The sequence below is a fragment of the Pongo pygmaeus genome, chromosome 15 (assembly GCF_028885625.2).
Source record: "Pongo pygmaeus isolate AG05252 chromosome 15, NHGRI_mPonPyg2-v2.0_pri, whole genome shotgun sequence".
NCBI lineage: Eukaryota > Metazoa > Chordata > Mammalia > Primates > Hominidae > Pongo > Pongo pygmaeus.
In genome coordinates, this window is record NC_072388.2 from 68,221,657 (window position 1) to 68,249,138 (window position 27,482).

A 27,482-nucleotide genomic window follows, 5' to 3' on the forward strand; every position below is an offset into this window, starting at 1 on the left:
CTCCTTTGCCGTCAACTGGAGGCTTCGTTCCATTTCCCTGACCCAGAGCTAAGAGGGCATCCATCACTCTCCCAGGTGGGAAGGACAAAAAGAATCACTCTCCCTTTCAGAGTTGGATGGCTTGGATCCTTCTGGCAATCCAGGGCTCAAGCCAGAACATTCCTTTTCTCCCTCTCTCCCTCCTTCCTTCCTTCCATCCTTCTGTCTTTCCTGAAATGGATTTTGAGTTCACTGGGGGCTCCGCCACATCTGTTCAGTCTCTGGCATGGCACCACCTCAATGTTCCAGCACAGCAGCCACAGCAGTGTTACCATCATGAGCATCTGTGTCTAGCATGGGGTGGGCCCAGTGGACACGAGGACATCTCCCTCACTGTTCTGCCCTCAGGGAACCTCCAACTGGCTCCTAGGACAGGAGGCAACCCTAGAAGGTAGCATCGCTACAGAGTGGCAGCAGTTCCAGAGATCAGAGCTCCCTGGACCCTGGGCATGCCGGTCCAGTGAGGTTTGGGGCTAGGCTCTCAGGGGAACTTAGAGGCCCTGAGCTGCTGGTGACAGTCCCAGTGTCATTCCACACAGTGATCCACTCCCCACAGGTCTAGCTGCCTTGCTGCGACCATCCCTCTAGGACTAGGCCTGTGATAGCGTCCTCATGTGAGAGTTTTGTGAGTGGGCAATTCTCACCCTCCTTTCTGCTTCCTCTGGGGCCACAGCTTCAGCCCAGGGCTGGTGCTTGGGCAGAAAGTTGGAGTTGGGATGTACCCACAGTTGATGATATTTCATGGCACTCTGGAGAACATCCAGCCAGCAGTTTGGTTCAAGTAATGAGATGTCAGGGTGCATGCATCCATCTGTTCATTTCAGATGTGTCCTTCCTCAGTGTCTGTTGCTGGAGACTCTGGGAGCACAGGGTAGGGTGTGGCCATAAAGGAACGGGATGGGCGATGGCATCTACCATCCATCACTGCCCAGCACTTAGTGCCTGGGGACCAGTGGGTCTTATAGGGGCCATTTTCAGGAGCAAGCAAAAGTCCCAGAGAAGATGCATCACTGTCTGAGCACTTGAGTTCTGGTAGCTCTGACATCAGCCTGCAGGGGTTTGCTGTCCTTACAGGTAGTTCTTTATGCAGCAGCTTGTCCAAGCCCTGGTGTTTTACTGATCGGGTGCCTCATATAATGCCTAGCCCAGGGCTAGGCCCAGGTTTCTCCCCAGGAGACTGTCAATCTGCAGGTGCTTGGCAGTGTCCATTCTGGTTTGTAGTCCCCTCAGGACACCTTGCCTTAGAGGTCTGGTGCACTCCAGGACTCACCCTCCCCATATCCCACAAAGAACATTGGTTAAGAGCATGGGCTTTGGAGTCGGAATGACCAGTTTAAATCCAGACCTTGTGACTTACTAGCTCTGACCCTGGATGCTTTTTAAAAAGCCTCTTTATGGCCGGGTGCGGTGGCGCATGCCTGTAATCCCAGCACTTTGGGAGGCTGAGGTGGGCGGATCACTTGAGGTCAGTAGTTCAAGGCCAGCCTAGCCAACACCACAAAACTCCGTCTCCACCAAAACTATGAAAATTAGCTAGGCGTGGTGGTGCGCACCTGTAATCTCAGCTACTCGGGAGGCTGAGACAGGAGAATCGCTTGAATCCGGGAGGCGGAGGTTGCAGCCTGGGCAACAGAATGAGACCCTGTGTCAAAAAAAAAAAAAAAAAAAAAAAGAAAAGAAAAAAAATAGCCTCTGGAGCCTCAGTTTTCTCATCTGTACAATGGGGGAGATAACGGTCTCCTCCTCATAGAGTTGGCGTAAGGCACAAATGAGGCCACCCGGCTGGCTCCTGCCTGGTGTGTGCTAAGCGCTCACCATGTGGCAGGGTCCTCCTGCCTGTGGTCCTCTCTGATGCTGACCTTCATCTCAGGTGACAGGAACTCCCTCGAAAGGCTTTGATGAGAAGGCCTACCTGTCGGCCAAGCAGCTGAAGGCCGGAGAGGACCCCTACAGGCAGCACGCCTTCAACCAGCTGGAGAGTGACAAGCTGAGCCCAGACCGGCCCATCCGGGACACCCGCCATTACAGGTACGGCCTCCATTGTGTCAGTGGAGGAAGAAAGGCTGAGAAAAGGCCAACATTGTTTAGTTTGTCTTCTTTTACATGTATCTAAGAAATGAGGATGATTTCCTCAGACTGTGTCCAGTGATTTAGACATTCAAAAACCTCACCCTCTGTCGCTTGTTTACTGAGGCCCTGCCAAGACTGAGGAAACCGCTCAGCTGGGGCCAAGGAGGCCCCGAGGCACTTCAGTCTGGCACCCCAGCAAAAGTGACCTTGGAGGGGACCAAAGGAGGTCCGTGGGGGTGGGTGAGCCAGGCGCTCTTGGGGCCTTACTGGTGGTGCCTAAAGTGGAGAGAGTCACAGCCCTGCCTATTGCAAACAGTGGGGTGCTGTGCCCCACCCCATTGACCTCCCTTTCCTGCACCACAGCTCCACCTCCTCAGCAACTCCCAGAAATGCTTCCTAGTCTTGTTCTTAGTTCTCCCAGTATGGTGAGGTGGGAGAGGCCTTAGACCAGGACCAAGGAAGCCTCCACTCTCATCCCAGCTCAGTGTGAGTGACCAGCCTTAAGCAAGGCATTATCCCCTCTCTGGGTCTAGGCCCTTGTGTATTCTGTCTAGAGCATGAAAGTCACCATTTCCAGTCTTTCCTCTTCCTGCCGTCACCTGCAGGAACAGTCTGAGTTCCTGATGCTGAAGCACCACCCTCCCCTCCCCATGACCTGGCCTTACCCACCTTTCCCCCAGCACTTGATGGTCCTGCAGTCCCCGACTCCTCCCTCCTTCCTTCCTTGCTTTCACACGTGCTGTTTCCTCTGCCCAAACACACCTCCTCCGCCCCACCTACCCTTCGAGCTACTTGGCTCACTTTGAGGACACTTGGTTCACTGTCCTCTCCTCCATGGAAGGCTCCTTCCCAACCTGGGCTAGGTTGGGCCCCTCTTCTGCAGACATCTCACAGAATGGCCAGGGCACTGCTGGAGCTGACCCACGGCTGTGCCTGCAGCTATGTGCTCAGAGCTAGGCTGGGCCTCCGTCTGGTCCTGGTGTGAGGGTAGCAACAATGACTTGGATCAGGTTGCTTTTACTTCTGAAGCAGCTACTCCACAGCACAAAGAGTACAGGTGAGGTGAGGGTGCGAGAGGGCCTGGTTCTAGCACCTTCCTTGTCACTCACAGACACATGTCTGAAGTCCAGGGTGCTTGGTAGCCTGTGCAAGCACAGGGCTGGGGGAGCCCCCGACCTCGGCCTCACTGTCCTGTAACGCCAGCACTGTCAGCCTCCAGAAACCACTCATGCAGCCAAGTAAGGCAGTACTCCTGCTACGTGGCAAGGCCAACACCAGGTCTGCTGGCCATTTCTGGACCTCAGAAGTTCTTTCTCACCCAGTCCTGGGCAGTGTCCCCTCCTGTCTGCCTGTGCTGCAAAAGAGGTTACATCCACGTAGCTCCACTAGGAGACCCTTCATGGGTAGCCCTAGCCATGGCTGACTTAGTCCCAGGGTCTGGAGGATCTGCTGGCCCCGATCTGTGAATTGAGGGCTTGCCCTGGATAATCTCTGTTCATCCCCCAGCTTACCTGACTCTGAACCTTCTCAGGTGCTCACTGAGAAACTTAAAGGGGGAATTGCCCTGGGGGCTACGTACATTTTTAAATGAGACGCTTTAAATCCGGGGTAGTGGTGGGTTGATGAGGTGCACATGCTGCTGCCGGGCCCTCTCAGAAAGCTGAGGTGGGCCGGGCACAGTGGCTCACACCTGTAATTCCAGCACTTTGGGAGGCTGAGGCGGGTGGATCATTTGAGGTCACGAGTTCAAGACCAGCCTGGCCATCATGGTGAAACCCTGTCTCTACTAAAATACAAAAATTAGCCGGGTGTGATGATGGGCACCTGTAATCTCAGCTACTCGGGAGGCTAAGGCAGGAGAATCTCTTGAACCCAGGAGGCAGAGGTTGCAGTGAGCCAAGATCACGGTACCGTACTCCAGCCTGGGTGCGAGAGTGAGATTCTGTCTCAAAAAAGAAAAAAGAAAGCTGAGGTGGCTCATGGGGTGTGTGTGTGTGTGTGTGTGTGTGTGTGTGTATGTGTGTGTGTGTGTGCACATGTGTAGGGAAGCAAAGGACGTGCTGGCTTTGGTGGGCAGGCCTCCAGCCATGGTGGGGCCAGTTTGCTGGTAGGAGCTGCTCTTCCTTGCAGCCCCACAGGCTGTAGTGTCTGCTGGACTCCAGATTGTCAGGTTCATTTCTATTCCAGCCCTCAATCTAGGGAGCCCCCTCCAGGGGAGCAAAGGGACATAAACCACATAAGACAGGCCGAGGAGGATCACAGAGAAAACCCCATCAGCTCCAAACTCAAAACTCAGGGCTGGGACAAACCCCTTTAGACACTCCTGGCTCCTGGGAGCCAGATAAACCCCCACGCTAAGTAACATCAATCCCAGAGGCATGCATGCCGAAAGGGTTGGAGGGAGCCAGTGGGGAGGTCAAGTTCACCCTTCAGATGGGGTGTGGGTGGGTTTGCCCCCTTCAGGGAGACATCGCTGTCCCGATTCCCTCCTTCCTGGGCACCGGATGGTTGGGGGATCAGGACAGAGGACTGGGGCCCTGGAGGTCAGCACTGGGAGGGTGCACACTTAGGAGGGATTTGCTGCTCCCAGCACACCCCAGCTCAGCCGGCCAAGCTCACTCCCTCCCCCACAATTCATAGGCCCTTGAACAGCATGGTTTCTCAAGGGGTAGAAGGCAAATTTCCCTCCGTCACCACTACCCTTCACCCCCTCTAAAGGAGAATTATTGCACAGCCTCTAAAGATTTCCCCCAGGGGGTCCCAGGCTGGTGGGACTCCTGCCTGTCTGACCCTGTCTGCTCTGCAGGGCAGGAAATGGGCCTGGGAATTCGGGCTGTAAGCTGCTGTCAGTAGAATGAATGCCATAATGAAAAAATGGTCACTGCTGGAATAGTCAGAGAGCAATTGTAATAAAGAAGATTGCTATGAAAACCAGCAACGGAGGCCACCTTCCAGCACCCCAGGAGCGCAAATAAATGCATGCGCAGAAACAACAGGGATGAAGTCTGGCAGGAATGAATTGTTTTCACTCCCCTTCTAGAGGAGAGGGAGCCAGTAGGCCAGAAAATGTGGTGTCTATGGATGGCTGGGGAGGGAGGGAGTGGCAGTATAGGCCTTTGGTGTCTTATCAGAGGCTTGTTTCCTCCAGGGGACCCAGGACCCTGGGAGGAGCAAGACTGCTCCCCAGCTTGTTGTCTGCAGCAGGGCTGTCAGTGTTGGACAGTGAGAGGGAGGAATTCCCTGGCAGCCAGGGTAGGGGTGATTCCTCTGCAGATGCTACCAAATGTCCTGAGCTGGGAGGAGAGAAGGAAGAAGCTCCAGGGTATCAGGACAAACAAACAGGTAGCTTTCCCTCTCACATATACCCCCCACCATACGACAGAGTGTGGTCAGGGCTGTATCCTGGGGCCTGGTGCGGTACCTGTACATACTAGGGAGCCCCCTTTGGGGGCTCTGAGATCTCTGGTAAAGAGCCCCCGGGCCTTGGAAGGTCTCCCAACCTGCTGCTTCCCTCCCAGGACCCCAAGATGGGTGGCATCTGGGCTCTGGGCCAGTGTGGCATGCAGCATGGGGGTGGAGGCGTGGAGCCTCTGGCCTGGCTGTGGGTGTGCCTTCTCTGCCTCGCAGAAGTATTCTCAGGCACAATAGACTGGACAAAGAAAAACCTTGACCTGCCCTGAGGATGCCCTTATGGCTGGCTCTGACCTCTGTGGTCCCTTCTCAGCTGCCCGTCTGTGTCCTACTCCTCGGACCTGCCAGCCACCAGTGTCATCATCACCTTCCACAATGAGGCCCGTTCCACCCTGCTGCGCACGGTGAAGAGGTAAGTCCAGCCATGGGACTCTTATCTCAGTGGCGCTGGCAGGGGAGGACATTGGGATTGGGCGCTGTGGCCAGACAGCATGAAGTCCAGCAGGTGCTGGAGGCTGAGTCCTGTACTTCTGAGAAGCTGAGACTGGTGAATCAGGGCCAGGAAGACCCCAGAAGTCAAACTGTTAGAGGAATGCGGCAGTCAAAACACCAGGTCAGATGTCCAGGACACGGGCAGAAATGCAGGTGTCAGGAGCTGAGGGAGGCCGGGCTAGACAGGAGGCCTCAGGAGGGTGATGGAAGCCCAGCAGTGTCTGTCAGTGTCAGAGAGAGGTGGACTGGAGGTGGATTCTTCCTGCTAAGCCTGGGCTTGTGGTCAAGTTGAACTCCCATCTCCCCATTTCCTCAAAGAACTTAGACAAAAATAGGATTCAGGTAGGAGCGCCCAGCATGCTGGCCCTGGAGCTGGGCGGCTGGGGAGTCCCACGGCCCAGGGAGTGGTAAAAATGGGAGGTGGTTCCTAAATCCAGGCTCTTCCTCTGTTTCCACTGCTACTGTAGTGTCCTGAACCGAACTCCTGCCAACTTGATCCAGGAGATCATTTTAGTGGATGACTTCAGTTCAGATCGTGAGTAGTCACCTTCCTTTTTGCAGCCCTCCATTCCACCCTTGTCTGTGTTTCCCCACAACACCAAGGCAAGCACCCTGAGGTTGTCCTGACCATCACAGACACCTTTCTGCCCCTGGCAGGGATCCTGTCTTTTCTAGGACCCCTCCCTGGTCCTGTTCTCTAGTGTCAAAGGAGGGGAAAGAAGGGTGGGTGTTGCTTTGGATGGGACACTAGTGAGATGATATTGTTTTAAAAAAGTAAAGAAAATCAACAGCATCCTTCATTATTACAACTGCCAAAGGCAGATGATAGCTGGGCTGGTAACCACCCCCAACCGTGCTCTCTGGTGCTCCCTGAGGTGGAGTGGAGTACTGCCATAGGTACAGGCACTCTTCAGTCTGGCCTGAGAGTGGGACAGGGCAACCCTTCAGCCAGTAGTGATGACCATACCCCTTCCCCATCCCCATCCCCAGCCCTTTCCTGGGCTTAGTATAGGGCAATTTTCATGGCAGCCAAACCACTAGTGGCCTGATGCCCATGTCTAAATGAGCTTGCCTTCCTCTTTACGTCCTCAGCGGAAGACTGTCTACTCCTGACCAGGATCCCCAAGGTCAAGTGCCTGCGCAATGATCGGCGGGAAGGTGAGTCCTTGCACCCTGGGTCCCACCGAGGGCCCATCTTGGTGTCATCCTCTGCACCTCCCCACTCTCTTGGTGCTGTGGCACACCAAGTCAACATGGCCCTGCTGCATTCCTGATGGCCAGGACCAGGCTCTGCAGAAGACTCTTCTCCTTCCCAGATCAGCCCCATCAAGGCACAACTGTAAGCAAGTTGCTCCATCTCTGGCTGCCTTAGCTGTCTTTCCTGAGAAATGGGATAAGACAGTCCCTTTCTGCCTTGCAAGGTGATTGTAAGGATTGCATGAGACAGGCTGTGTGGAAAGGCTTTGAGAAAAATCCAGAAGCATAAAGCAGATGTGATCTCACTTCCAATCCTGACGTGTTTTGGAGTAGCTACTATAGTGTGGCATTGTGCATGGCACTCTAGGGGACACGAAGGAAGTACAAAGCTTAGTCCCTGCCCTCGGAGGGCTACTACATAGCCAAGGGGTCAGAATCCACTGCAGCAACAGGCTGGTTGTGGTTGTGTATGAATAGCATGGAGATCGGAGGAGAGCTGGAGTGAGCAGGGAAAGCTTCCATGGAGGAATGGGCCTCAATGGGGTGTGGGGGCATCATGAGACAGGTAAAGGGGAGCAAGGGAGGGCATGCCGGCTTGTGCACTCTGCAAGCAAAGGCATCAGTCAGGGGTACGGGCATGCGCAATACTAACAGCCCCTTTCCTGAGGGCTCCTCCCCTGCGGGCATCCACTTTGCTACTTTCAGTCCTTGTACTCAGCCCACTGTGCCCGTTGTACAGACAAGGGTACTGGGGTTTAAGGAGCTTCAGCAATTTGCCCAGGGTGATGAATAGAGCAGCCATGGTTCCAACCTGTGGGGCCCAACTCAAAGGCCAGCCTCCTAACCTCCCTCTACTCATACTCCCTTCCTGTGAGACCCCAGTCCTGGTCAGCAGGGGGAATGGATGGAGTGAATTGAGATGATAGAAGACCTTGGAAGCCAGAAGAAAGCACTGACTTCATAAGGCAGAGGTAGCAGGGAGCCACTGAAGGTTTTAGAGTGAGAGAGGGATGTGATAGATATGTTTAAAATAATCCCAGCACTTTGGGAGGCTGAGGCGGGCAGACCACTTGAGGTCAGGAGTTCAAGACCAGCCTGGCCAATGTGCTAAAACCCCGTCTCTACTAAAAATATGAAAATATCTGGGTGTGGTGGCACATGCCTGTAGCCCCAACTACTCAGGAGGCTGAGGCAGGAGAATCACTTGAATGCTTGAACCCGGGAAGCAGAGGTTGCAGTGAGCCAAGATTGAGCCACTGCACTCCAGCCTGGGTGACAGAGCGACACTCAGTCTCGAAAAAAAAAAAAGAAAGAAAGAAAGACCAGTCAGGCCAAGGGGCCACAAGAATATCAGTGAGGGAGACCTTCAAACCAGAATGGAAGTGGCCAAAGTTAAATGCTTCCCAAGCCACTGGGTTGTAGGTACCGTCAGGTCTGGGAATACGTTGTCCCTGGATTTGACAACAACAAATGTAAATTTATGACTCGATGCTTTGTAGACACTTTTGGAGTGGAGACTGAAGGGCTTTTGGCTGGCTGGCGGGCTGGTGGGCAGCTAGAGGCAGAGTGTGGGGCAGAGGCATGGCTAGGGAAATGTCTTCAAGGAGCTGCTTATACTCAGAGCTCTAAGAGTGAGGCCCTTCCCTCCCACAGCTCACAGGGCATGCATGGCCACTCTGGCAGGGGCAGGAGAAGCTGGGCCTCCTCCCTCCTGACCAGGCAGGTCCCCGCCCAGAGCAGAGTGCTGCCCAAAATGAGGCTGGTGAGGCTATCGGGGGACAGGCACAGAAGAACAGAATCTGACATGTGTGGGTCTCCCAGGCACCAAGCTCTGTCCCTGTCGTCTTGTTTGATCCTGACAGTCAGGGATTATTATCTCTCTGAATCTTATAGATAAGAAAAATGAGGCTCAGAGCAGTTAAATAGCATGCTGAAGGTAAGGAAAGGGGCTGCCATACAAACTTAAGCCTATCTTAGTCTCGAAGATTATCTCCAGGCTACACATAGGGGTATGGCTGGAGGGGACGACTCAGAGGTTCCCATGGGAAAAAGTTTTGTTTTCTGGTTCTCCTTTGGGATCAAACTACTTTATTGCACTTTCTACGCTCTGAACTGTGACTGTTCATCAGTGTGTCCCTAGAGCCCAGACAGTGACTGGCATATAGAGGGCACTCCAGTGTGACCCTGGAGTGATGATGGTTGATGGGTGGATATGAAGAAGAAAGGGAGGGAGGCAGGAAACAAGCAGAAGTATAAAGTCAAATCTAATCACAATAACTCAGGAAACCTCAGCCCCTGAAGGAGAGGAGAGCCTTGGGACTTTGGGGGACAGGTGGGAAGCCAATTGGCCCAGTCCCAGCGCCAAGCCCTGACTACTCCTATTGCAGGGCTGATCCGGTCCCGAGTGCGTGGGGCGGACGTGGCTGCAGCTACCGTCCTCACCTTTCTGGATAGCCACTGCGAAGTGAACACCGAGTGGCTGCCGCCCATGCTGCAGCGGGTGAAGGAGGTGAGCCGCTGTCTCTGGGGAGCTGGGTGTCCTTGGAGACTCAGCCACTACGTTCCCGGCACCAAGGCCTATGGGATAGTCTTTGAAGCTGGGCAGGCATCGTAGGAAGCCCAAATAGTCTACTTGCCCCTGAGTGACTTCACCTTATTGAGTTTTCTCATCTGAAAATGGGGATAATTGTAATAATTATTCCACTGGGTTACTGTGAGAATGAAATTGAATGAAAGCCTGGGTGAGCTACAAAGCTCCTGCTACAAATGGGTGTTGTTTTTCTCCTAGGCGAGTTAGGGTCCTGTGCTGGGAGAGCTTTTGTTCAGGCTGGGAAGCCCTTGCAAGAGGGAGCAGAGGATGTTGTTCTCAAAGAGAGGAGAGGGTAGGAGGGCCCCTGCCACGTGCCTACTGTTCTCCAGAACGGGGAGGATTTGGACAGATAGCAGAAAAGGATGAGGTGATTACAACCCGACCATAAAAAGACAAATAACCCAATTTAAAAATTGGCAAAGGGGCCTGGAGCGGTGGCTCACCCCTGTAATCCCAGCACTTTAGGAGGCCGAGGAGGGCAGATCACCTGAGATTGGGAGTTCGAGACCAGCCTGGCCAACATGGTGAAAACCCATCTCTACAAAAGTATAAAAAGTAGCTGGGCATGACGGCGGGTGCCTGTGCTCCCAGCTACTTGGGAGGCAGAGGCGGGAGAATCACCTGGTCCCGGGAGGCAGAGGTTGCAGTGAGCCAAGATCACGCCACTGCACTGCAGCCTGGGCAACTGAGCGAGACTCCATCTCAAGAAAAAAAAAATTGGCAAAGGATTTGAGTAGACATTTTTTCAAAGAAGATATAGAAATGGCCAATAAGCCTAGGAAAAGATGCTCAGCATCATTAGTCATTAGGGAAATGCAACTCAAAACCATAATGAGATGCCACTTCACACCTACCAGGCTGGCTATAATCCAAAAGATGGACAATAACAAGTGCTGGCAAGGACATGGAGAAATAGGAGCTGTATCAGGCCATTCTTGCATTGCTATAAGGAAATACCTGAGACTGGATAACTTACAAAGAAAAGAGGTTTAATTGGCTCACATTGTACAAGCATGGCACTGGCATCTGCTTGGCTTCTGAGGAGGCCTCAGGGAGCTTTATTCATGGCAGAAAGTGAAGGGGGAGTAGGTACCTCACATGGCAAGAGAGAGTTAGGTGGAGGTACTACATATTTCTAAACTAACCAGATCTCACGAGAAGTAACTCACTATCACAAAGACAACACCAAGCCATGAACAATCCACCCCCATGACCCAAACACCCACAACTAGGCCCCATCTCCAACCTTTCATTTCAACCATACATTTCAACATGAGATTTGGGTGGGATAAATACCCAAACCATATCAGGAGCCTTCATATATTGCTGGCAGGAACGTAAAGTAGGGCAGCCACTTTGGAAGGCAGTCTGGCAGTTCTGCGAAAGTTTGAACATAAGTTAGTTACCATATGACCCAACAGTGGAGCTGCTAGGTGTATACCCGAGAGAAATGAAAACATATGTTCACACAATAACTTCAGAGCAGCACTATTCAGAATAACCAAAAGGTAGAAAAAATCCAAATGCCTATCAACTGACGAATGGGTAAATAAAATGTGGTGTATCCATACAACAGAATTATCCAGGCATTAAAAAAATGAAGAACTGATACATGCTACAACATGGATGAACTTTGAAAACCTACGTGAAGTGAAAGCCAATCACGAAAAGCCATACATTATATGATTCCATTCATAGGAAATGTCCAGAATAAGCAAATCTATAGAAACAGAAAGTAGATTGGGTTTCTTGTTGGGGTGGTGAAATGTTCTGGAACGAGATAGTGGTGATGGTTGTACAATCTTGTGAATATACTAAAAACCATCAATTGTGTACTTTAAACCTGTGATTTTATATCTCAGCACAAAAAAAGTCTATAAAAAGGATGAGGTGAGGCCCTCCACAGAGCACTGAAAAACCATCAAAGGTCTCCACTGATCAGCCCCATCCCAGGCTTCCGTTATCCTGATCTAGGGTGGGAACTGAGGGGCAGAGCTGGATTCCAAGTTCCAGACAAGAGGATTTGGCGGGTGAAAGCAGAGTGGGGAAGGAGAAGAAAGAAGAGGCTCTGTTCCGTGTCCCCCATGGAGGGCAAAAGATGAGAAGGCTCATGAAGGGTGATGAAGTTTTGCATGTGGTATATGACATAATCTATCACCCAAAAAAAGAGGCCAGCAAAATCAACATTATTCATCAAGGTTTTGGATTTGGATTTGTGTTCTGGGAGGTGATGCGGGGAGTGGTGAGTCTGACCTTGTAACAGTGGATGTGGTATGAGAGGGATAGCACCCAGATTACATGGGGACCTCGGAGCCCCTGCCCTCCAGCTGCTAGTAGTCCCATTGGGAAGACTCAAACAACTATAATACAAAGGTGAATGATATTAATAAAACAACAGTTCAGACCAGAAATAGAAGAGCCACTTCAGGCAGCACAATGAGTCACTGTCCCAGCAATCATCTAGGCTGTCATTGTAAGAGTAGCTTAAAAGAGGAAAAAATCCTTCAGCCTGCAGCAGTCAAGGAAGGCTTCATGGAGTAGGTGAGATTCTACTTCATGGAGTAGGTGAGATCCTTCTACATCAAAATGATGTGTGAGGAAGAGGCTTGGAGAGTACATGGGAGCCAAATAGGAACATCCAGGAACTTGGGTGTGGTGATGCAGGACAGCTGCCAGGAGCCTGCCAGGGTTGAGGGGCGGCCCTGGGCACACCCTGCAGGAAGTGCTGAGTGCCCCATGTCTGAGAGAGGCCTTCTCCCCAGAGCAGGCAGCTAGGCCTTTTTCTGCAGAGAAGTCCCAGGCCTCACACCATGTCGCATCTCTCTCCTAGGACCACACCCGCGTGGTGAGTCCCATCATTGATGTTATCAGTCTGGATAATTTTGCCTACCTTGCAGCATCTGCTGACCTTCGTGGAGGTGAGTTCTGCTCCCAGGGGTGGGGCTGTAGACATGAAAGGAGGTAGGTGAGGCTAGGCAGGCAAAAACTCTTGCTTGCTGCTCTTTCCAGCTGTGCCAGAGAGCCTCATGAACACCCCTTCCACCAACTCCAAAGAGAAAATGAAGAGGGATTGGGTGCAGCCCTGGGACTGGGGACAAAGGAGCAGAGCTGGCAGTTGCAGACTTCTGATACAATCAGTAGCAGAGCCAGACTAGTCTCTCATCTTTCCCTCTCTCCAAATATTGACACTTTCTTCCCAAATGCTGCCAGCCTAGGGATCATGGCCACAAGTCCCGGCAGAAGGCCGTGATGTGACAGCTGTCTTGAGGATGGGGAGTGGGGAGCCCTCGGCCTTACATGACTTCCTAACATGTGCGCCCCAGAGATGGTCAAGACCTGTGTTGTGTATGGCAACTATCAGCCACATTTGGCTATTGAGCTCTTGAAATATGACTAGTCTTGAAAAGTGACTAGTTGGAATTAAGAGTGCTATAGGCATAGAAAACCCACAGGTTACCCAGACTTAGTGTGAAAGAATGTAAGATACCTCATTAGTAATTTTTTATATTGATTACATGTTGAAATGACAATATTTTTGATATATTACATTAAAAATATTTCGTCCAAATTAATTTCATACATTCTTTTTCTGATGTGATTACTAGAACATTTTGAATTACGTGTTTGGCTTACATTTGTGGCTTGCATTATATTTCTTTTGGACTGTGACGGGCTGTTCAGTACAGTAGATAATAGTCACCTTTGGTTACTTAAACTTGCATTAATTCAAATTAAATAAAACTTAAAAGCAGTTCCTTAACTGTACTAGCCACATTTCAAGGCTCAGTAGCCACATGAAGTTAGTGGCTACCATATTCGACAATGCAGATACAGAACATTTCATCATTGCAGAGAGTTCTATGGAACTGTGCTGCTCTAGAGAATCTGTTGCTGGGAGCTAGCGGGCACAGTGGATTTCCCGTTTGGGATCCGGACTCCCAGTATATGGACCCAGCCATTAGTTAGATCGTGAGTCTGAGTGGGATTCCGAAGGGAGCCAGGCATTTCCCCTTTGGGAAATCACCTCAGGGCTTTGGCACTGGCAGCTGCCCCTGCCTGGAATTCCCTTTCTCCAGGTATCTGCATGGATCTATCCTTCATTCAGGTCTCTACTCCAAAGTCACCAGAGAGCCTTTCCTGGCTATTCTAACTAAAATATTAATAGTATGGGCACCCCTCCTTTGTTTTCTTTTTCTTTTTTTTTTTTTTTAGTACTTTCATCCCCAGCTGACATAGTCTCCATTGATTTATTTATCTTTGTAGTTTCTGTCTTACCCAGTAGATGGTACACTTCCTGAGAGGAGGGGCTTGGCTCATTCGAATGAAGGAGGGACTGCACGAAGAGCCCAGGGCTCTGATCAGGGGAGACTCCGAGGGGTGGTGGAGTGAAGGGGCTCAGCAGCCCGCAGCTCTGCCCTGAGCTCTGTCCTCAGCTTGCTGTGTCCCTTAGGGTTCGACTGGAGCCTGCATTTCAAGTGGGAGCAGATCCCTCTTGAGCAGAAGATGACCCGGACAGACCCCACCAGGCCCATAAGGTCAGGGCTGCGGTGGGCTCTGGGGGACCCCTTCCTTCCCTGGGTCAGGGGCCTGGGAGGCTCTTGGGAGGCTGTATTGGTCGCTTGGGCTCCTGAGACGCACTAAGTGCTGACTCTGTTCTGGGTCCTCGGACCCTGTATGCAGGGACAGCGTGGACAGAGGCCACGGGAACAGATGTGGGGGGCCAGGGAGCTGGCCAGACATCCTGCCCCAGTGACTCTGCAGGGAGGGATCTAGAGGCAGACGGTCTTGGGTCCTGGGGCCATCTGAAGGGCCTCCTTGCTTCTCCAGCTCATGTGTTGCGTCTTCCCTCTCCTTGCTCCCAGGACGCCTGTCATAGCTGGAGGAATCTTCGTGATTGACAAGTCCTGGTTTAACCACTTGGGAAAGTATGATGCCCAGATGGACATCTGGGGGGGAGAGAATTTTGGTGAGTTGGGAAATAGTGACAGTGAAAATAACAGTAGCAGTAATAACTATAGTTAACCCCGACAGAGCACTTTCTATGCGTGAGGACCTGCTCTAAGGACTTTACACACATGAGGTCATTTAATTCTCTCAAGGACCCTCTGAGGTAAGTACCATGATCTCCATTTTACTGATTTTAAAGCCCAAGGCACAGAGAAGTTAAGCAATTTGTCCAGAGCCACACAGCTAGTAAACAAAGAGGTTCTATTTAGGGGGAGCCCGTGGTCACATGGCTGGACATGTGTGTGGAAGAACACACAACTGTATCACAGACCACAGCTTACACATGTGGCTGCTTCTCTACCAGCAAGGCTGGGAGGTGTGTGGTAGAGGGTGGTGGTGAGATGCTAAGAAATGGAGTCAGATGGCCTGGGTTCAAACCCTGGCCCTACCACCTGCATGCTGTTTGGCCCTGGGCAAGTTAAAGCCCTTTAAAGTCTGAGTTTCCTCAAGAGGTTGTTATGAGTACTAAATAAGGTGATGAGTTAAAGGCAGGTCACAGTGCTGGTGGCCACTGTCATTAGGCAGTCTCTAGACTCAGAAGCACAGGAAGCTGCCCCTCCCTGCCCTGAAGCAGCAGCGAAGGACAGAGGTGGGGGCAAAGTGTTCCAGTAGGGAGCTGGAGGGGGCTGGACCCTCACACACTTGCTTCTCAGCTCACGGTGTTGGAGCCACAGAGTACCAGGGAAGGGTTACCAAGTGGGATCGGATCCCAAACTCTGGACTCCAGTATGTGTGGGCTGGCAAGCCAGTCAACTCTTTGAACCTCAGTTTCTTCATTTGCAAAACAGGGTTGCATGTGAGATGGAGGTTAGATAAAGGGTGAGCATTAGTTAGGGTCCTGGCAGAATACGGAAGGCTCAACCGACTTGAGTGTTTATTAAAGGGCTTATTTACATGGTGCGGGCAGGATAGAGGGAACCGCAGGGACAGCGCAGTACTGGGCAGGGCTGTGACTTCTGGGAGCTGTAACCACCCCAAGGTCTGAAAGACAGGGTGAGGGAGCACCCCACGATGGAGCTGTGGTCTTGGGGCACATGCAGCCAGCCCATGGCACCAGGCAGAGAGTGTCAGGGCTAAACACTCACCCTCACTCTACCCCCACCCCGTCGTCCCCTGCTGGTGCCTCCCTGTCTGTCTGAGGGAGGGAACCCAGCAGTGCAGCCCCCAGGGGCAGTCACAAACAGCGATGTGGAGACGGGGGCAGTGGGGAGCACCATTCTGGGGGTCTCCAGGAGCAGGGGCAGGTCCTTGGTGGCCTGTTCTTGCCCTCTTGGTGGACCCAGTCCTTCACAGAGCCCTCTCCCACTGCTTCCTTCTTCTACCTGACCAGGTGTTCTGTGCAATAGGGCTGGTGGTATCTTACCCATTTGACAGGTAGAAAGACTGAGGTGGATGCTGCCCTCCAGATTTCAGTCCGGAAACTCCACATCTAATGGGCGTATGCAGCTCCTTTACCAGAGCCACTTATGTGTTGTGGGACTTTGGCAAAGGCACAGTCTATGTCTCTGAGACGTTAGGAGCAGGGGTTCTTTAACTCCTTCTCCTTGATCAGGAAAATAGCAGTGAGGGGGCTTGCAACAGGCCTGATCCCGACTCAAAACCAACTGGAGTGGGAATGGGCGTGGGACTCCCCCAGCTTTGTAACTTGCTTTTGGAGGCTGTTTCCAGGCAGGGTTCGGAGGAGTAAATTCTGGGAACTGGGGTGCAGTGACCCCTCCATTCTGACCCCTTTCATGTGTTTTGGGTCCAAGTGACCTGCTTTGTGTCTTCAATCTCGGCCTGAAGGACTTTGGCAAAGCCAGTTTCCTGTGAAGACTTGGAAAGCTGGGAAACTCACAGTCTCCTTGCTCTGCCTCCAAAGGCCATTTTTTCTTTTTCTTTTTTTTCTGAGGCTAGAGACAGAGAAACAAGTGAATGATCAAACAGCTCACTTCAAACTCTGCCTGAGGCAAGGGCTCCGTGGTTGGAGAACTTGAAAGGTGAACCACAGAGTGGTTCTGGCAAGGGTTTTGTTTCTTAGAGGAAATTCAAAGAAATGTCTAGGCTAGCTGCAGTGCTCAGACGTTCAGCCGCTGGGACCAGTTTTGAGCTGGGTTTGAGCCTTTCCTTTTATTCCTTTATTGAAGGAAGGGAGATTTCCAAACCAAGACGTGTTCTTTTGTCCCCAAAGAATTCCAAACTCGGGAGCCCAGAGGCCACCTTGAGTGGGGCTGGCAGATGTGCAAAGTTAGGATCCCCAACAAAGATGTGTTGGGGATCCTTTTAAAATATAGATTATGTTGCTCCTGTGCTCAAAACCTTGCAAGAGTTCTCATGTCATTCAGAGGAAAACCCAAACTCCTTACTGGCTACAGGGTATCTGCCTTTCCCTGCAGCCCTGCAGCCACACACCTGCCCTCACTTCCCACCCTGCCTCACTCTACGTGGGCTGCATGGTCTCCTTTTTTTTTTTTTTTAGACAGAGTCTTGCTCTTATTGCCCAGGCTGGAGGGCAGTGGCGCAATTTCAGCTCATTGCACTCTCTGCCTCCTGGGTTCAAGCAATTCTCCTGCCTCAGCCTCCTGAGTAGCTGGGATTACAGGCACACACCACCAGGCCCGGCTAATTTTTGTATTTTTAGTAGAGACGGAGTTTCACCATGTTGGCCAGGATGGTCTCAAACTTCTGACCTCTCAGGTGATCCGCCCGCCTCAGCCTCCCAAAGTGCTGGGGTTGTAGGCGTGAGCCACCGCCCCCAGCCAGCACGGCCTCTTTGAACTTGTCAGCTGTGCTGTTGCCTCTAGGGACCTGACCTTGCCGGCTCCTCTGCCCGGAATGCTCTTCTTCTGCTAGCCACAGGACTTGCTCCCTCACCTGTTTCAGGTCTTGGTTCAAATGTCCCTTTTATAGTGACAACTCCCCTTATCAGCCTAATTTAAAACATAGTCTTAGTCCTCCCCCACCACCATCCACTGGCCCTCTTCAGCTCCCAGCCTGGTTCATTTTTCTTCAGGGCCCTAACTACCATCTGATATGCTCTATTTATTTTATTTTATTTTTTTCATTTTATTTATTTATTTATTTATTTTTAGAGACAGAGTCTCCCTCTGTCGCCCAGGCTGGAGTGCAGTGGCACGATCTTGGCTCACTGAAACCTCTGCCTCCCGGGTTCAAACAATTCTCCTGCCTCAGCCTTCCAAGTAGCTGGGACTACAGGTGCATTATCCGCCACACCCGGATAATTTCTTTTGTATTTTAGTAGAGATGGGGTTTCACCATGTGGCCCAGGCTGGTCTCGAACTCCTGAGGCAATCCGCCGCCCTCAGCCTCCCCAAGTCCTAAGATCACAGGCGTGAACCACCGCACCTGGCTGACATGCTACATTTTTATGCATTTTCTTGTTTACTTGTATTTTTTTGCCCCTTATTTTGTGGAGTTCCCATCTCCTCACTTCCCTGCTAGAGTACAAGGGAATCTAGAGCAGTGTCTGACATATAATGAAAATTTGCTGAGTGAACTAAAGAATCTGACAGTGTGGCTTGCTGGACACAATGTGAACTTGATGCCGCACTTCTGCAACTGAATATTTGAGTGACCTTGGAGAGGTTATTTAACATCTTTGAGCTTCAAAGTCCTCGTTAAAAAAAAATAAGGGTAATAATCCTGACTTCACATGGTTGCAGTGAGAATTAGAGATTGGATAGAAAGAGCATGGCGTGTAGTAAGTACTCAGTAAATGGATGGTTACTGCTATTGTTATGGCTATTGTTGATAATAATAACAATAGTTAATAATATTATAGACATTATGGGCTGAGTGGGATGAAGTGACTTAACTAGCATAACAAAGTTGGGATGGCAGAAATGGGACCAGAATGCAGATCTTCTGCCCCCGAGGACTGTCCCCGGTTCTAAACCTTAGTTGCTGAGGCCAAACACAAAGCTCTGACCAGGAGAAGGGACAGATGCCTGGCAGTTTATAGGCAGACCTAGGGAAGCCCATTGATACAGCCATCCTTACATGTGGGTCCAGGTATGCCAAGTGTCCAGTCCTGGCCCTGAACCACATCTGGACGTCACTTGGTGCACACGGGCTGGCCAGAGGTGGGCTTTAGTCCTGCTTCCTCCACTCTGCCCTTTGCTAGTTACTGGGAGGGTCCTGACCAGCTATGCCAGGTGAGAGCCCCCAGGCCTGGTTGGAGATCATGAGTGTCCTTAGGGCCAGCTGAGGAGTGGGAAGAGACCATAGGGTTAATATGAACGAAAGTAGGAAATCAAAAGAGATTATGTGAGATTCAGCCAGCTGTCAAGGTGGGTCCTTACCATAAATGGCAACTGGTGAGCAGAGATCAGAATGGTAACTTTTGAGGTCCCCTTCTGGGCAGCAGGATGGCCACTGCTCTCCCGACACTACTGGGGACTACAGTCATCTACAAAAGCTGGTTCAGCTCCACCACTGCTGTCAAAGGGAGGCATGGCTCAAGAGGGCCAGTGAGAGCCTGTACAAGGAGACCAACTGGGTCAAGAGGGAGGTTGGGGCCAGCCCAAGAGGTGCCAGCTGGAGCAGCCTGTGGTTTGGTTGGCGGCTGGTTTTCCGACCTCGTGGGTGCACAGAGATGGCTGATGAGCAGATGTGTTTTTCCTTAGCTCATGTCTGGCTGGGGATTTCTAGACAGAGCCTGGAAATGATGCCCCTGTTTGGTTGTTTTCCTTCTACTTATGTTCTTGGTGTTCCTTCAAGCTTTTTCCACTGCTCTTCCTAGAATGGGCCACGGGGATCATGTGTAAATGTGTGTGTGTGTGTGTGTGTGTGTGTGCATGTGCACACACACACGTAGAGGGGGCAGTCAGGAACACGTGCAAGGAGTGGGAGCACTCCATTTGAGCAGGCCCAGGAGCCCCGACCCCAACATGTACCTCCAGTGAGACACCAAAGGGAAGGGAAGCCAGCCCCTTCCCACCCTCACTTGCCAAGGAACCCCTTCCTCCTCCTGACGGCTACCATTTCCTGCAGAGCTCTCCTTCAGGGTGTGGATGTGTGGTGGCAGTCTGGAGATCGTCCCCTGCAGCCGGGTGGGCCATGTCTTCAGGAAACGGCACCCCTACAACTTCCCTGAGGGTAATGCCCTCACCTACATCAGGTAGGTCACCAAGAAAGGAGCACGGGACTCGGAGGAGGATACCAAGGCCCAAGCCCCCAGCCTTGCCAGTCATCACTATGTGACTGTGGGCAGCCACCTCACTTCTTGGGCCTCAGTTTCCCCATTTGCCCCCTCTGGTAACATCCTGGGATTGCAGGTACCTTCAGGGGTGGAGGGAGTTGCCACCGGGTCTCTCTTGCCTTAAGACTCATATGGACTTCCTTTGTCCATATGAGTCTCGGAAAATTGGCCAAATCCCCAACTAAGCCATGCTCTCCACTCATGGAGCCCCGAGTGCTGGTCATGGATGCCAGTGTCCCAACCCTGACTTGATCAACCATCTGTCCATCCCTATCCCCAGCTATAGGGTGCACTAGTTTCAAGGGAGAGTGGACAATGTCCTAGAAGACCACTCCCTGGTCTGCTCTCCTGAGGAGGTTGGCAGGGGAGGATGAGGGACTTGTCATGAGCACCCTCGTACATGTGGATGGTTCTTCACCTTGTTGAGCTCATGCTTATTTGTACAGGGTTTGGAGCAGCAGCTGCCCAAGTCTAGCTGCATACCTACAAAGTCGATGGGTATTGACAGACTGTCTTCCAAAAGGATTGTGCTAATCTATACCATCCAAGTATCACCTTGCTCCTGAGATTCTCATTGTCCTGTATTCATGGATCAATTAACCTTGATCCTGACCGCTAACCCTGTTGCTTCCCTGGTGACCTTATTTTACTCTTTCCTCTCCTTTTAGGAATACTAAGCGCACTGCAGAAGTGTGGATGGATGAATACAAGCAATACTACTATGAGGCCCGGCCCTCAGCCATTGGGAAGGCCTTCGGCAGGTGGGCCCCCCCAGCTCCACTGTCTGACTCCCTCTACCCACATTAGCACAACCCCAGCAAAATACGAAGTGGTGTGTACGCCAGGGAACCACCCACCACCTCCCCAGCCACTGAGCTCCCACTCTAATGGGCTTCTTTGGGTTCTGGGAGGGAATGCAACCTCAGAGACAAGACCTTAGGCTTTGAGGAGCGTGAAATCTCATGGGGAGAGAAGGTTCGCTTATGAAAAAGAGCTGCCTGTCCACAGCTGCCTGCAGAAGAACAGGCATCTGTGGAACTGCTTAGGAAGGGGCTGCCTGCAGAAAGCATTTGGGGTTCTGCCTCCACTCCCTGTTCAAAATTGACATCTGTTAGCCTATTTTCCTGTCACGGACTGTTAGGACTATGGTCTAGTTAAGCATTTTCAAAATGCAGATGGGTTGTGAAATCAATTTAGTGGGTTGTGACCAGCATTTAAAAAGAGAGAGAGAGAAGTAGAACACTATAGATTAGATTAGTACAGAGCAGGATAGAAAATAAGAGTTGATTGCAGTTAAGGGTTACTATTGTCCTTATGAAACTCTTATTTCAGTTGTGGGTGCATGTGTGTGCATGCATGTACCTACACATGTACAGTCGCCTCTCTGCATCTGCAGGGGATTTGTTCCAGGACCCCCCCATGGATACCAGAATCCACACAAATGCTCAAGTCCCTGAAATAAAATAATGTAGTACTTGCATACCCTATGCACAACCTCCTGAATATTTTAAATCACCTCTAGATTACTTATAATACCTAATACAATGCCTACATATCACTTCATTTGCTTAGATTCAATGTGGTACTTGATGCGTGGCGAATTCAAGTTTGGCATTGGAATCTTGTGGAATTTTTTTTTTTTTTCTAGATGGAGTCTCATTCTGTCACCCAGGCTGGAGTGCAGTGGCACAGTCTAGGCTCACTGCAACCTCCATCTCCTGGGTTCAAGCAATTCTCCTGCCTCATCCTCTAGAGTAGCTGGGATTACAGGCACGTGCCACCATGCCCAGCTGATTTTTTGTGTTTTTAATAGAGATGGGGTTTCACCATGTTGACCAGGCTGGTCTCGAACTCCTGATCTCAAGCAATCTGCATATCTTGGCCTCCTAAAGTACTGAGATTACAGGCATGAGCCACTGAGCCTGGCCTGAAATTTTTTCCTGAGTATTTTTGATCCAAGGTTGGTTGAATCCATGGATGCAGAACCCACAGATACTGAGGGCTGACTGTACATGGGGCGTATTAGATTACAATGTAAGATAGTTATCTCCTACTTAAGCTTGTGGTCAGAAAAGTTTGAAAACACTATTAATGATCATCAATGAATCTTCTCCCTATTTATTCATATCTATCTCCCTTTTTTTGAAAAAATAAGTTATGTCACTAAATATTTCTTGTAATGAAGAACTAACATTTACTTAGCACCTGCCCTGTGCTAAGTGCTTCATGTCCCCTTAATTCACTTGATTCTCACAAAAGCCTTCTGAGATGAGTGGTTGTGTCCCCAGTTGAATGTAGAGGAAACTGAGGCTCAGATAGCTGGTGACGAGGGCCGTCAACCAGTGGCCATTGTGGTGGGTGTACCTGAGGAAGGTGAGGATGGCGGTGTCCCAAGGATACATCTAACGGTTTTATTTGCCAACACACCTGAAAGATGTTTAAAGCTTGCTCTTCTGCTGTTAGACCTTCCTCCTGTACTTCTCATTAATTCTGCAAAGATAAAGACCAGTTCATGGTCTGCTAACTGAGGTCTTAAGGAGTGAGAAGCCAAGAGAAAGGCATGGTCCCATATGGTCTGTGCTCACCCTGAAAGGCGAGCTCCAGGCAGGAATTTGATGAGTGAGGAATAGCCAGGAGACCTGCCTTGAGCTTGCAGGTCAGAGAATAACATCAGACAAGTGGCCAGGGCTAGACATGGCAGGCTGGAAGTCTCCTGGTCCTTGCCTGCCTGAGATAGATGGGGCTGGGGGACAGGCCTCTGGCGTCCTCCCTCGGGTTGCCTTCCACCCTGGCAGGCCGAAGCCCGAGCCCTGCCTCCTCCTACAGTGTGGCTACGCGGATAGAGCAGAGGAAGAAGATGAACTGCAAGTCCTTCCGCTGGTACCTGGAGAACGTCTACCCAGAGCTCACGTGAGTGCAGCCCTCATCTTGTGCATCCCCCAGGCGGGTAGGGGTTGGTTGGGGCCAGCGGCTTGGGTCCCACCCCACCCTTAGATCTCCTCAACACCGGTGATCTGGCTTTCTAGCTGCCGGGTTTTATCTTCTTGTGAAGGCTCTGGGGGAACTGAGAGGGCATTACTAGGAGTTATAAATTAGGTGTGGTGGGAACTGAATTTTTAATGGTCTCAGATCTAGAAATGGACGTTATCCCCTTAGGAAACAACACTGCATTACATAGCAAAGGCTGCAGAGACATTCGTCCTCTTTAGCCCTGTTCTCTCCCTTCTGGGAATTTATCCTAAGGAAATAAAGCAACCAAAGCAGAAGCTGTTGACCAGCAGATCAATAGCTGTGGTGAAAAAATGAGAAACTGCCAGGCACAGTGAGTTATGCCTGTAATTCCAGCACTTTGGGAGGCCAAGGCAGGAGGATTGCTTGAGTCCAGGAGTTTGAGACCAGCCTGGGCAACATAATGAGACCTTGTCTCTACTAAAAATCAAAAAATTAGCTGGGCATGGTGGCACACACCTGTGAGTGGGAGGATCACTTGAGCCCGAAAGGTAGGGGCTGCAGTGAGCCCTGGTTGTGCCATTACACTCCAGCCTAAGTGTTAGAGTGAGGAAGAGGGAAGGTGAGAGGAGGTGAGGGGAGGGAGGGAGGGAAGGTGGAAGAAGGAAGGAAGGAAGGAAGGAAGGAAAGAAGGAAGGAAGGAAGGAAGGGGGAGAAGGAGAGGGAGAGGAAAAGAAAAGAAGAGAGAATCAACAATAGGGGTTGGCTTCAGTGAATCACCATACATAGATCTAAACAAATATTATGCACCCATTAATATTATAATCATAGAAACTGTGAAGAAAACACAGGGAAATGTTTGCTCTGGCAAATGAGAAAACAAAATGCAAATGATGTGGGCACTCAGGCTGTAGTTACCTAGGAATATGTGTGCATTCTCACAGGACAGTGGGCAATAAGCTATGATGGCCTTTTCAGTGTCTCAGTTACATCCACCTGGTTCATTTCCTCACCTTCCTCAGGCCTTGACTCAAACGTCCCCTTCCCAGGGAGACTTTCCCTGAACACTCTGAGTTTGCAGCTCTACCTCCCTCCCCAGCATCGTCTCCTCCATGTTCCTTGTAGCCATTATTATCATCGGCATTATCTGGCCAATTAATTTTGTTGTATCTCCCCAAACTTGCCTGTAAGTTCCATGAGGGTGGAGGCTTTGATCTGTTTGTTCACTGCTTTATCTCCAGCACCTGGAACAGTGCCTGTCATAAAATGGGCACTCAGTAAATATTTTTAATGGAATAAATTGCACAGTCTGTACATCTCAATCATGTCTAAAATCCGCATGCTCCCTCTACAGCTGTCATCTTGGGGAACATGTTTCCCACCGCTGCCAGCTTTCTCTCAAGGATGCTGCCATGGCTTTCCGGAACACTCCACCCCTCAGAGCTTGCGTATCCTTGAAAGAGGCAAATCTTTGTCCTTTGAGGACAGGTTTGATTTTTGGCCAACAGCCACCATTAAGTTGTAGCCAAGTGCAGTGAATAAGCTAGAGATGATTAACCCAGATAATTATAATCCCAGGTCCCAAATACAGCATGACTCTAAATGAACAAGATTAAACTGACTCTAGGAGCAATTTCCAAGAAGTTCCAGAACAATGTGAGCAACGGCAGTGTCACTGAAAGAAAGTCAGTGGCCTAGATAACCCCAGCTCCCTGGACACTAGCTGTGATGGGAAGAACATTAATTTATGAAAATGCAACTTCCTGAAGTGGTCACTTCTAGGGCACAGTGTTCATTCAGATGCATCATTTCTGAGACCCTGAAGAAAAAAGAGCAGAACACTGTGTCAGTGTTCATACAACATTTGGGTGAAGCCCACTAGTTCCAGCCCTAGGGCAGGAGCTGGGCAGCCTGTGGGAAGAGTAGGGGAGGCCTAGGAATGCCCTTCCTCTCCAACCTCAGTGCCCTGCCACAGGGTCTGATGACACCCCCAAGGACCAAGGGGAAGAATTGTCTTATAACTATCAGAAACCTAGCTTGATCACAAGGCAGGAGAGTAGATGAACCAGCTACGTCGATGAGGAGCAGAAGTCCTCTTCTGTTTGTTCTGCCACTGTGTGAAAGTTAAAATAATTTTTTGTTGCTAAGATGGAAACCCCAGACCTCATTCCTATCTGGATTACTCACCCCCAGTTCCTAGGGTGAGGGGCCAGGAGTGGATCAATTTGCTGATTAGAAAGGGGACCCATAGGCCTGAGTGATACCAACTTTCCTCCAAACAGGGGGTCCCTAAATAGTTGCCTACACTTGCAAACAGTCAGTGGGGAGACTGAGGAGGCTGAAAGAAGAGGCTTTTGCTTTCCTAGGCCTGCCGTGGCTCTGCCCCTTCTCCAGGTTAGAGCTCTGCAGCTGGCCTCAGCAACTGCTAATTTATTACTTGCATTAGGACTGTCAGGAACAGTTGTTCAGGCTGTGCATTGCACAAGCACACCATGTTTGTGAGGGTGCTAGTTGCATAGTAGCCATTGCATGTTCATGACACTAATTCCAAGCAAATAGCAGTAAGCATTCTTCTAACAAAACCAGTATGTCAATTTTCTAACAGAAAGAAGTAGTGTCTTGGGGAATGGATCTAATGGCAGCCTGTGTACATAGAAGAGACCCATAGAGAAGGAAGTGGATGCAGCGTTTAGAGGGCTGCTGACAAACAGGACAGCTTAGCCTGGCACTGCTGGGGAGCTGGGGAAGGATGGTGACAACTGCTATCCCAGCTGCTCCAGGACTGCTACCACAATGACAGCTTAGGAGCTGCATCTGATCTTGAGATTGCTCCCAAGCCTAGGGTTTCTTCCGTAAGCATCACTGGGCATTGCCACTCTTGGTCAGTGTCCACCTCACCTCTGAAAGCTGATCAGCTTGCACAACACCCTAAGCAACAAGGGAGTAGCAGGGTCTGGAACAACCCCTTGTGCTGTATTCCCCCTGAGCAGTTATCAAAGAGGCCTCAGTACCATCTTGTCTCTGTAGAGAAGGGAAATATAACACATTGCTCCTGGATGAGGCTGAGAGTGTGGAGCTCCTGCCCTCCAACATGCTTGCACATGGCAGGGGTTGCAAACTCAAATTCTTACAGTGGTCAGGCAGGTGATGTTAAGAAGTCAAATGGGTAAGGATGAGACAATAGAGAGTTGTGGGAACTGTGGCAAACTGCGATGCAAAAGCCCCACTCAGAGAGGGCAGCTGCTACTCACTGCGGTGGATTAGTGCCATGCTGGAACGCAAGCTCATTGTGGCCTGATCTTCCAATTTTTTCAAGGGAAGCTAGATTCAGATTTGAAGGTTTCTATGTAACCTTAAAATCATTCAATATTGCCAACTAATTAAAAGCAACAACCACCACGCTATGCAGGTCAGACCATGTCCGGGGTCCAGATTCAGCTTGGCAGCCAGCGGTTTGCCACCTCTGCTAGAGAGTTGCACGGCCTCCCAAAGGGAGTCTGGAGAGGCACAGGCTGCTGCCAGGGGTGTGGGAGAGGAATTGAAAGGGTCTCTCTGAGCCTCCTGTGAGCAGATCAGTTCTGGAACTTTGTGGCTTCTAGCCACTCCTGAGGAAGGAAGACCCGGTTTGGTCTAGATCCTGCAGATGTCCACATCAAAGAATGCCAAACATCTTATAATGGCCCAACCCCCCAGGCCCAGATTCTTTCACTGACAGAGGTAACAGGAGGCAGAGAAGGCACACACACTGTAATCCCTCCTGCTCCCCCGTAACTCCCAGGCCTGGTGACTCCTTAATCCAAGAACGAACATAACCTGAACTCAGGTATGCAAGCCTGCAGCAGCTGGGGCCGGCAGCTTCCTCAGGTTTATTACCCATAAGGTGTCTGTGTGTGTGTGTGTGTGTGTGTGTGTGTGTGTGTGTGTAAGCATATTTTCCTGTGCATATAAAGTGTTTTAATAATATTTTAAAACTTGCCTGTTTTACTTAATAGTGTGCTGTGAACATTTTTCCATACTAGCAAGTATCATTTCACAAAGTCATTTTTTTAAATTTTATTTATTTACTTTGAGACAGGGTCTCACTCTGAAGCCCAGACTGAAGTGCAGTGGTGGCATTATGGCTCACTGCAGCCTCAAGCACCTGGGCTCAAGTGATCCTCCAACCTTAGCCTCCCAAGTACTTGGGACTATAGGCATGTGCCACTGTGCCTGGATAATTTTTTTTTTTTAATTTTTGTAGAGATGGGGTCTTTCTGTGTTGCCCAGGTTGGTCTCGAACTCCTGGCCTCAAGTGATCCTCCTGCTTTGGCCTTCCAAAGTGCTGGGATTACAGGTGTGAGCCACCATGCCCAGCCATAAGTCATTTTTAATGGCTACAGGGTTTTCCATCCTATGGATTAATCTGAATTTATTTAGCCCAGCTCCTGTTGTTAAACATCTAGAAATTTCTGGTGTTTTCAATATAATCAACCACCCTGAGATGAATATCTTTTACAACATTTATAATTATTTCTGTAGGATACGTTC

The 27,482-nt window shown here is 50.5% G+C and overlaps 1 protein-coding gene across 6 annotated transcripts in view; it reads left to right on the forward strand.

Annotated features, from left to right (window-relative positions):
- GALNT16 (polypeptide N-acetylgalactosaminyltransferase 16) overlaps positions 1 to 27,482 on the forward strand; it is a 99,449-nt gene that overhangs the window by 58,994 nt on the left and 12,973 nt on the right. For all 6 annotated transcript variants that reach the window (XR_010123742.1, XM_063651736.1, XM_054447418.2 and 3 more), the window contains 11 exons: positions 1,910 to 2,067; positions 5,834 to 5,932; positions 6,480 to 6,547; positions 7,105 to 7,170; positions 9,597 to 9,718; positions 12,630 to 12,717; positions 14,250 to 14,334; positions 14,662 to 14,765; positions 19,799 to 19,925; positions 20,675 to 20,767; positions 22,833 to 22,916. Coding sequence is in view for 5 of the 6 variants with exons in the window: in XM_063651736.1 (XP_063507806.1) it covers positions 1,910 to 2,067; positions 5,834 to 5,932; positions 6,480 to 6,547; positions 7,105 to 7,170; positions 9,597 to 9,718; positions 12,630 to 12,717; positions 14,250 to 14,334; positions 14,662 to 14,765; positions 19,799 to 19,925; positions 20,675 to 20,767; positions 22,833 to 22,916 (1,094 nt within the window). In the remaining variant the exon portion in view is untranslated. The remainder of the gene's footprint in view (positions 1 to 1,909; positions 2,068 to 5,833; positions 5,933 to 6,479; positions 6,548 to 7,104; positions 7,171 to 9,596; positions 9,719 to 12,629; positions 12,718 to 14,249; positions 14,335 to 14,661; positions 14,766 to 19,798; positions 19,926 to 20,674; positions 20,768 to 22,832; positions 22,917 to 27,482) is intronic.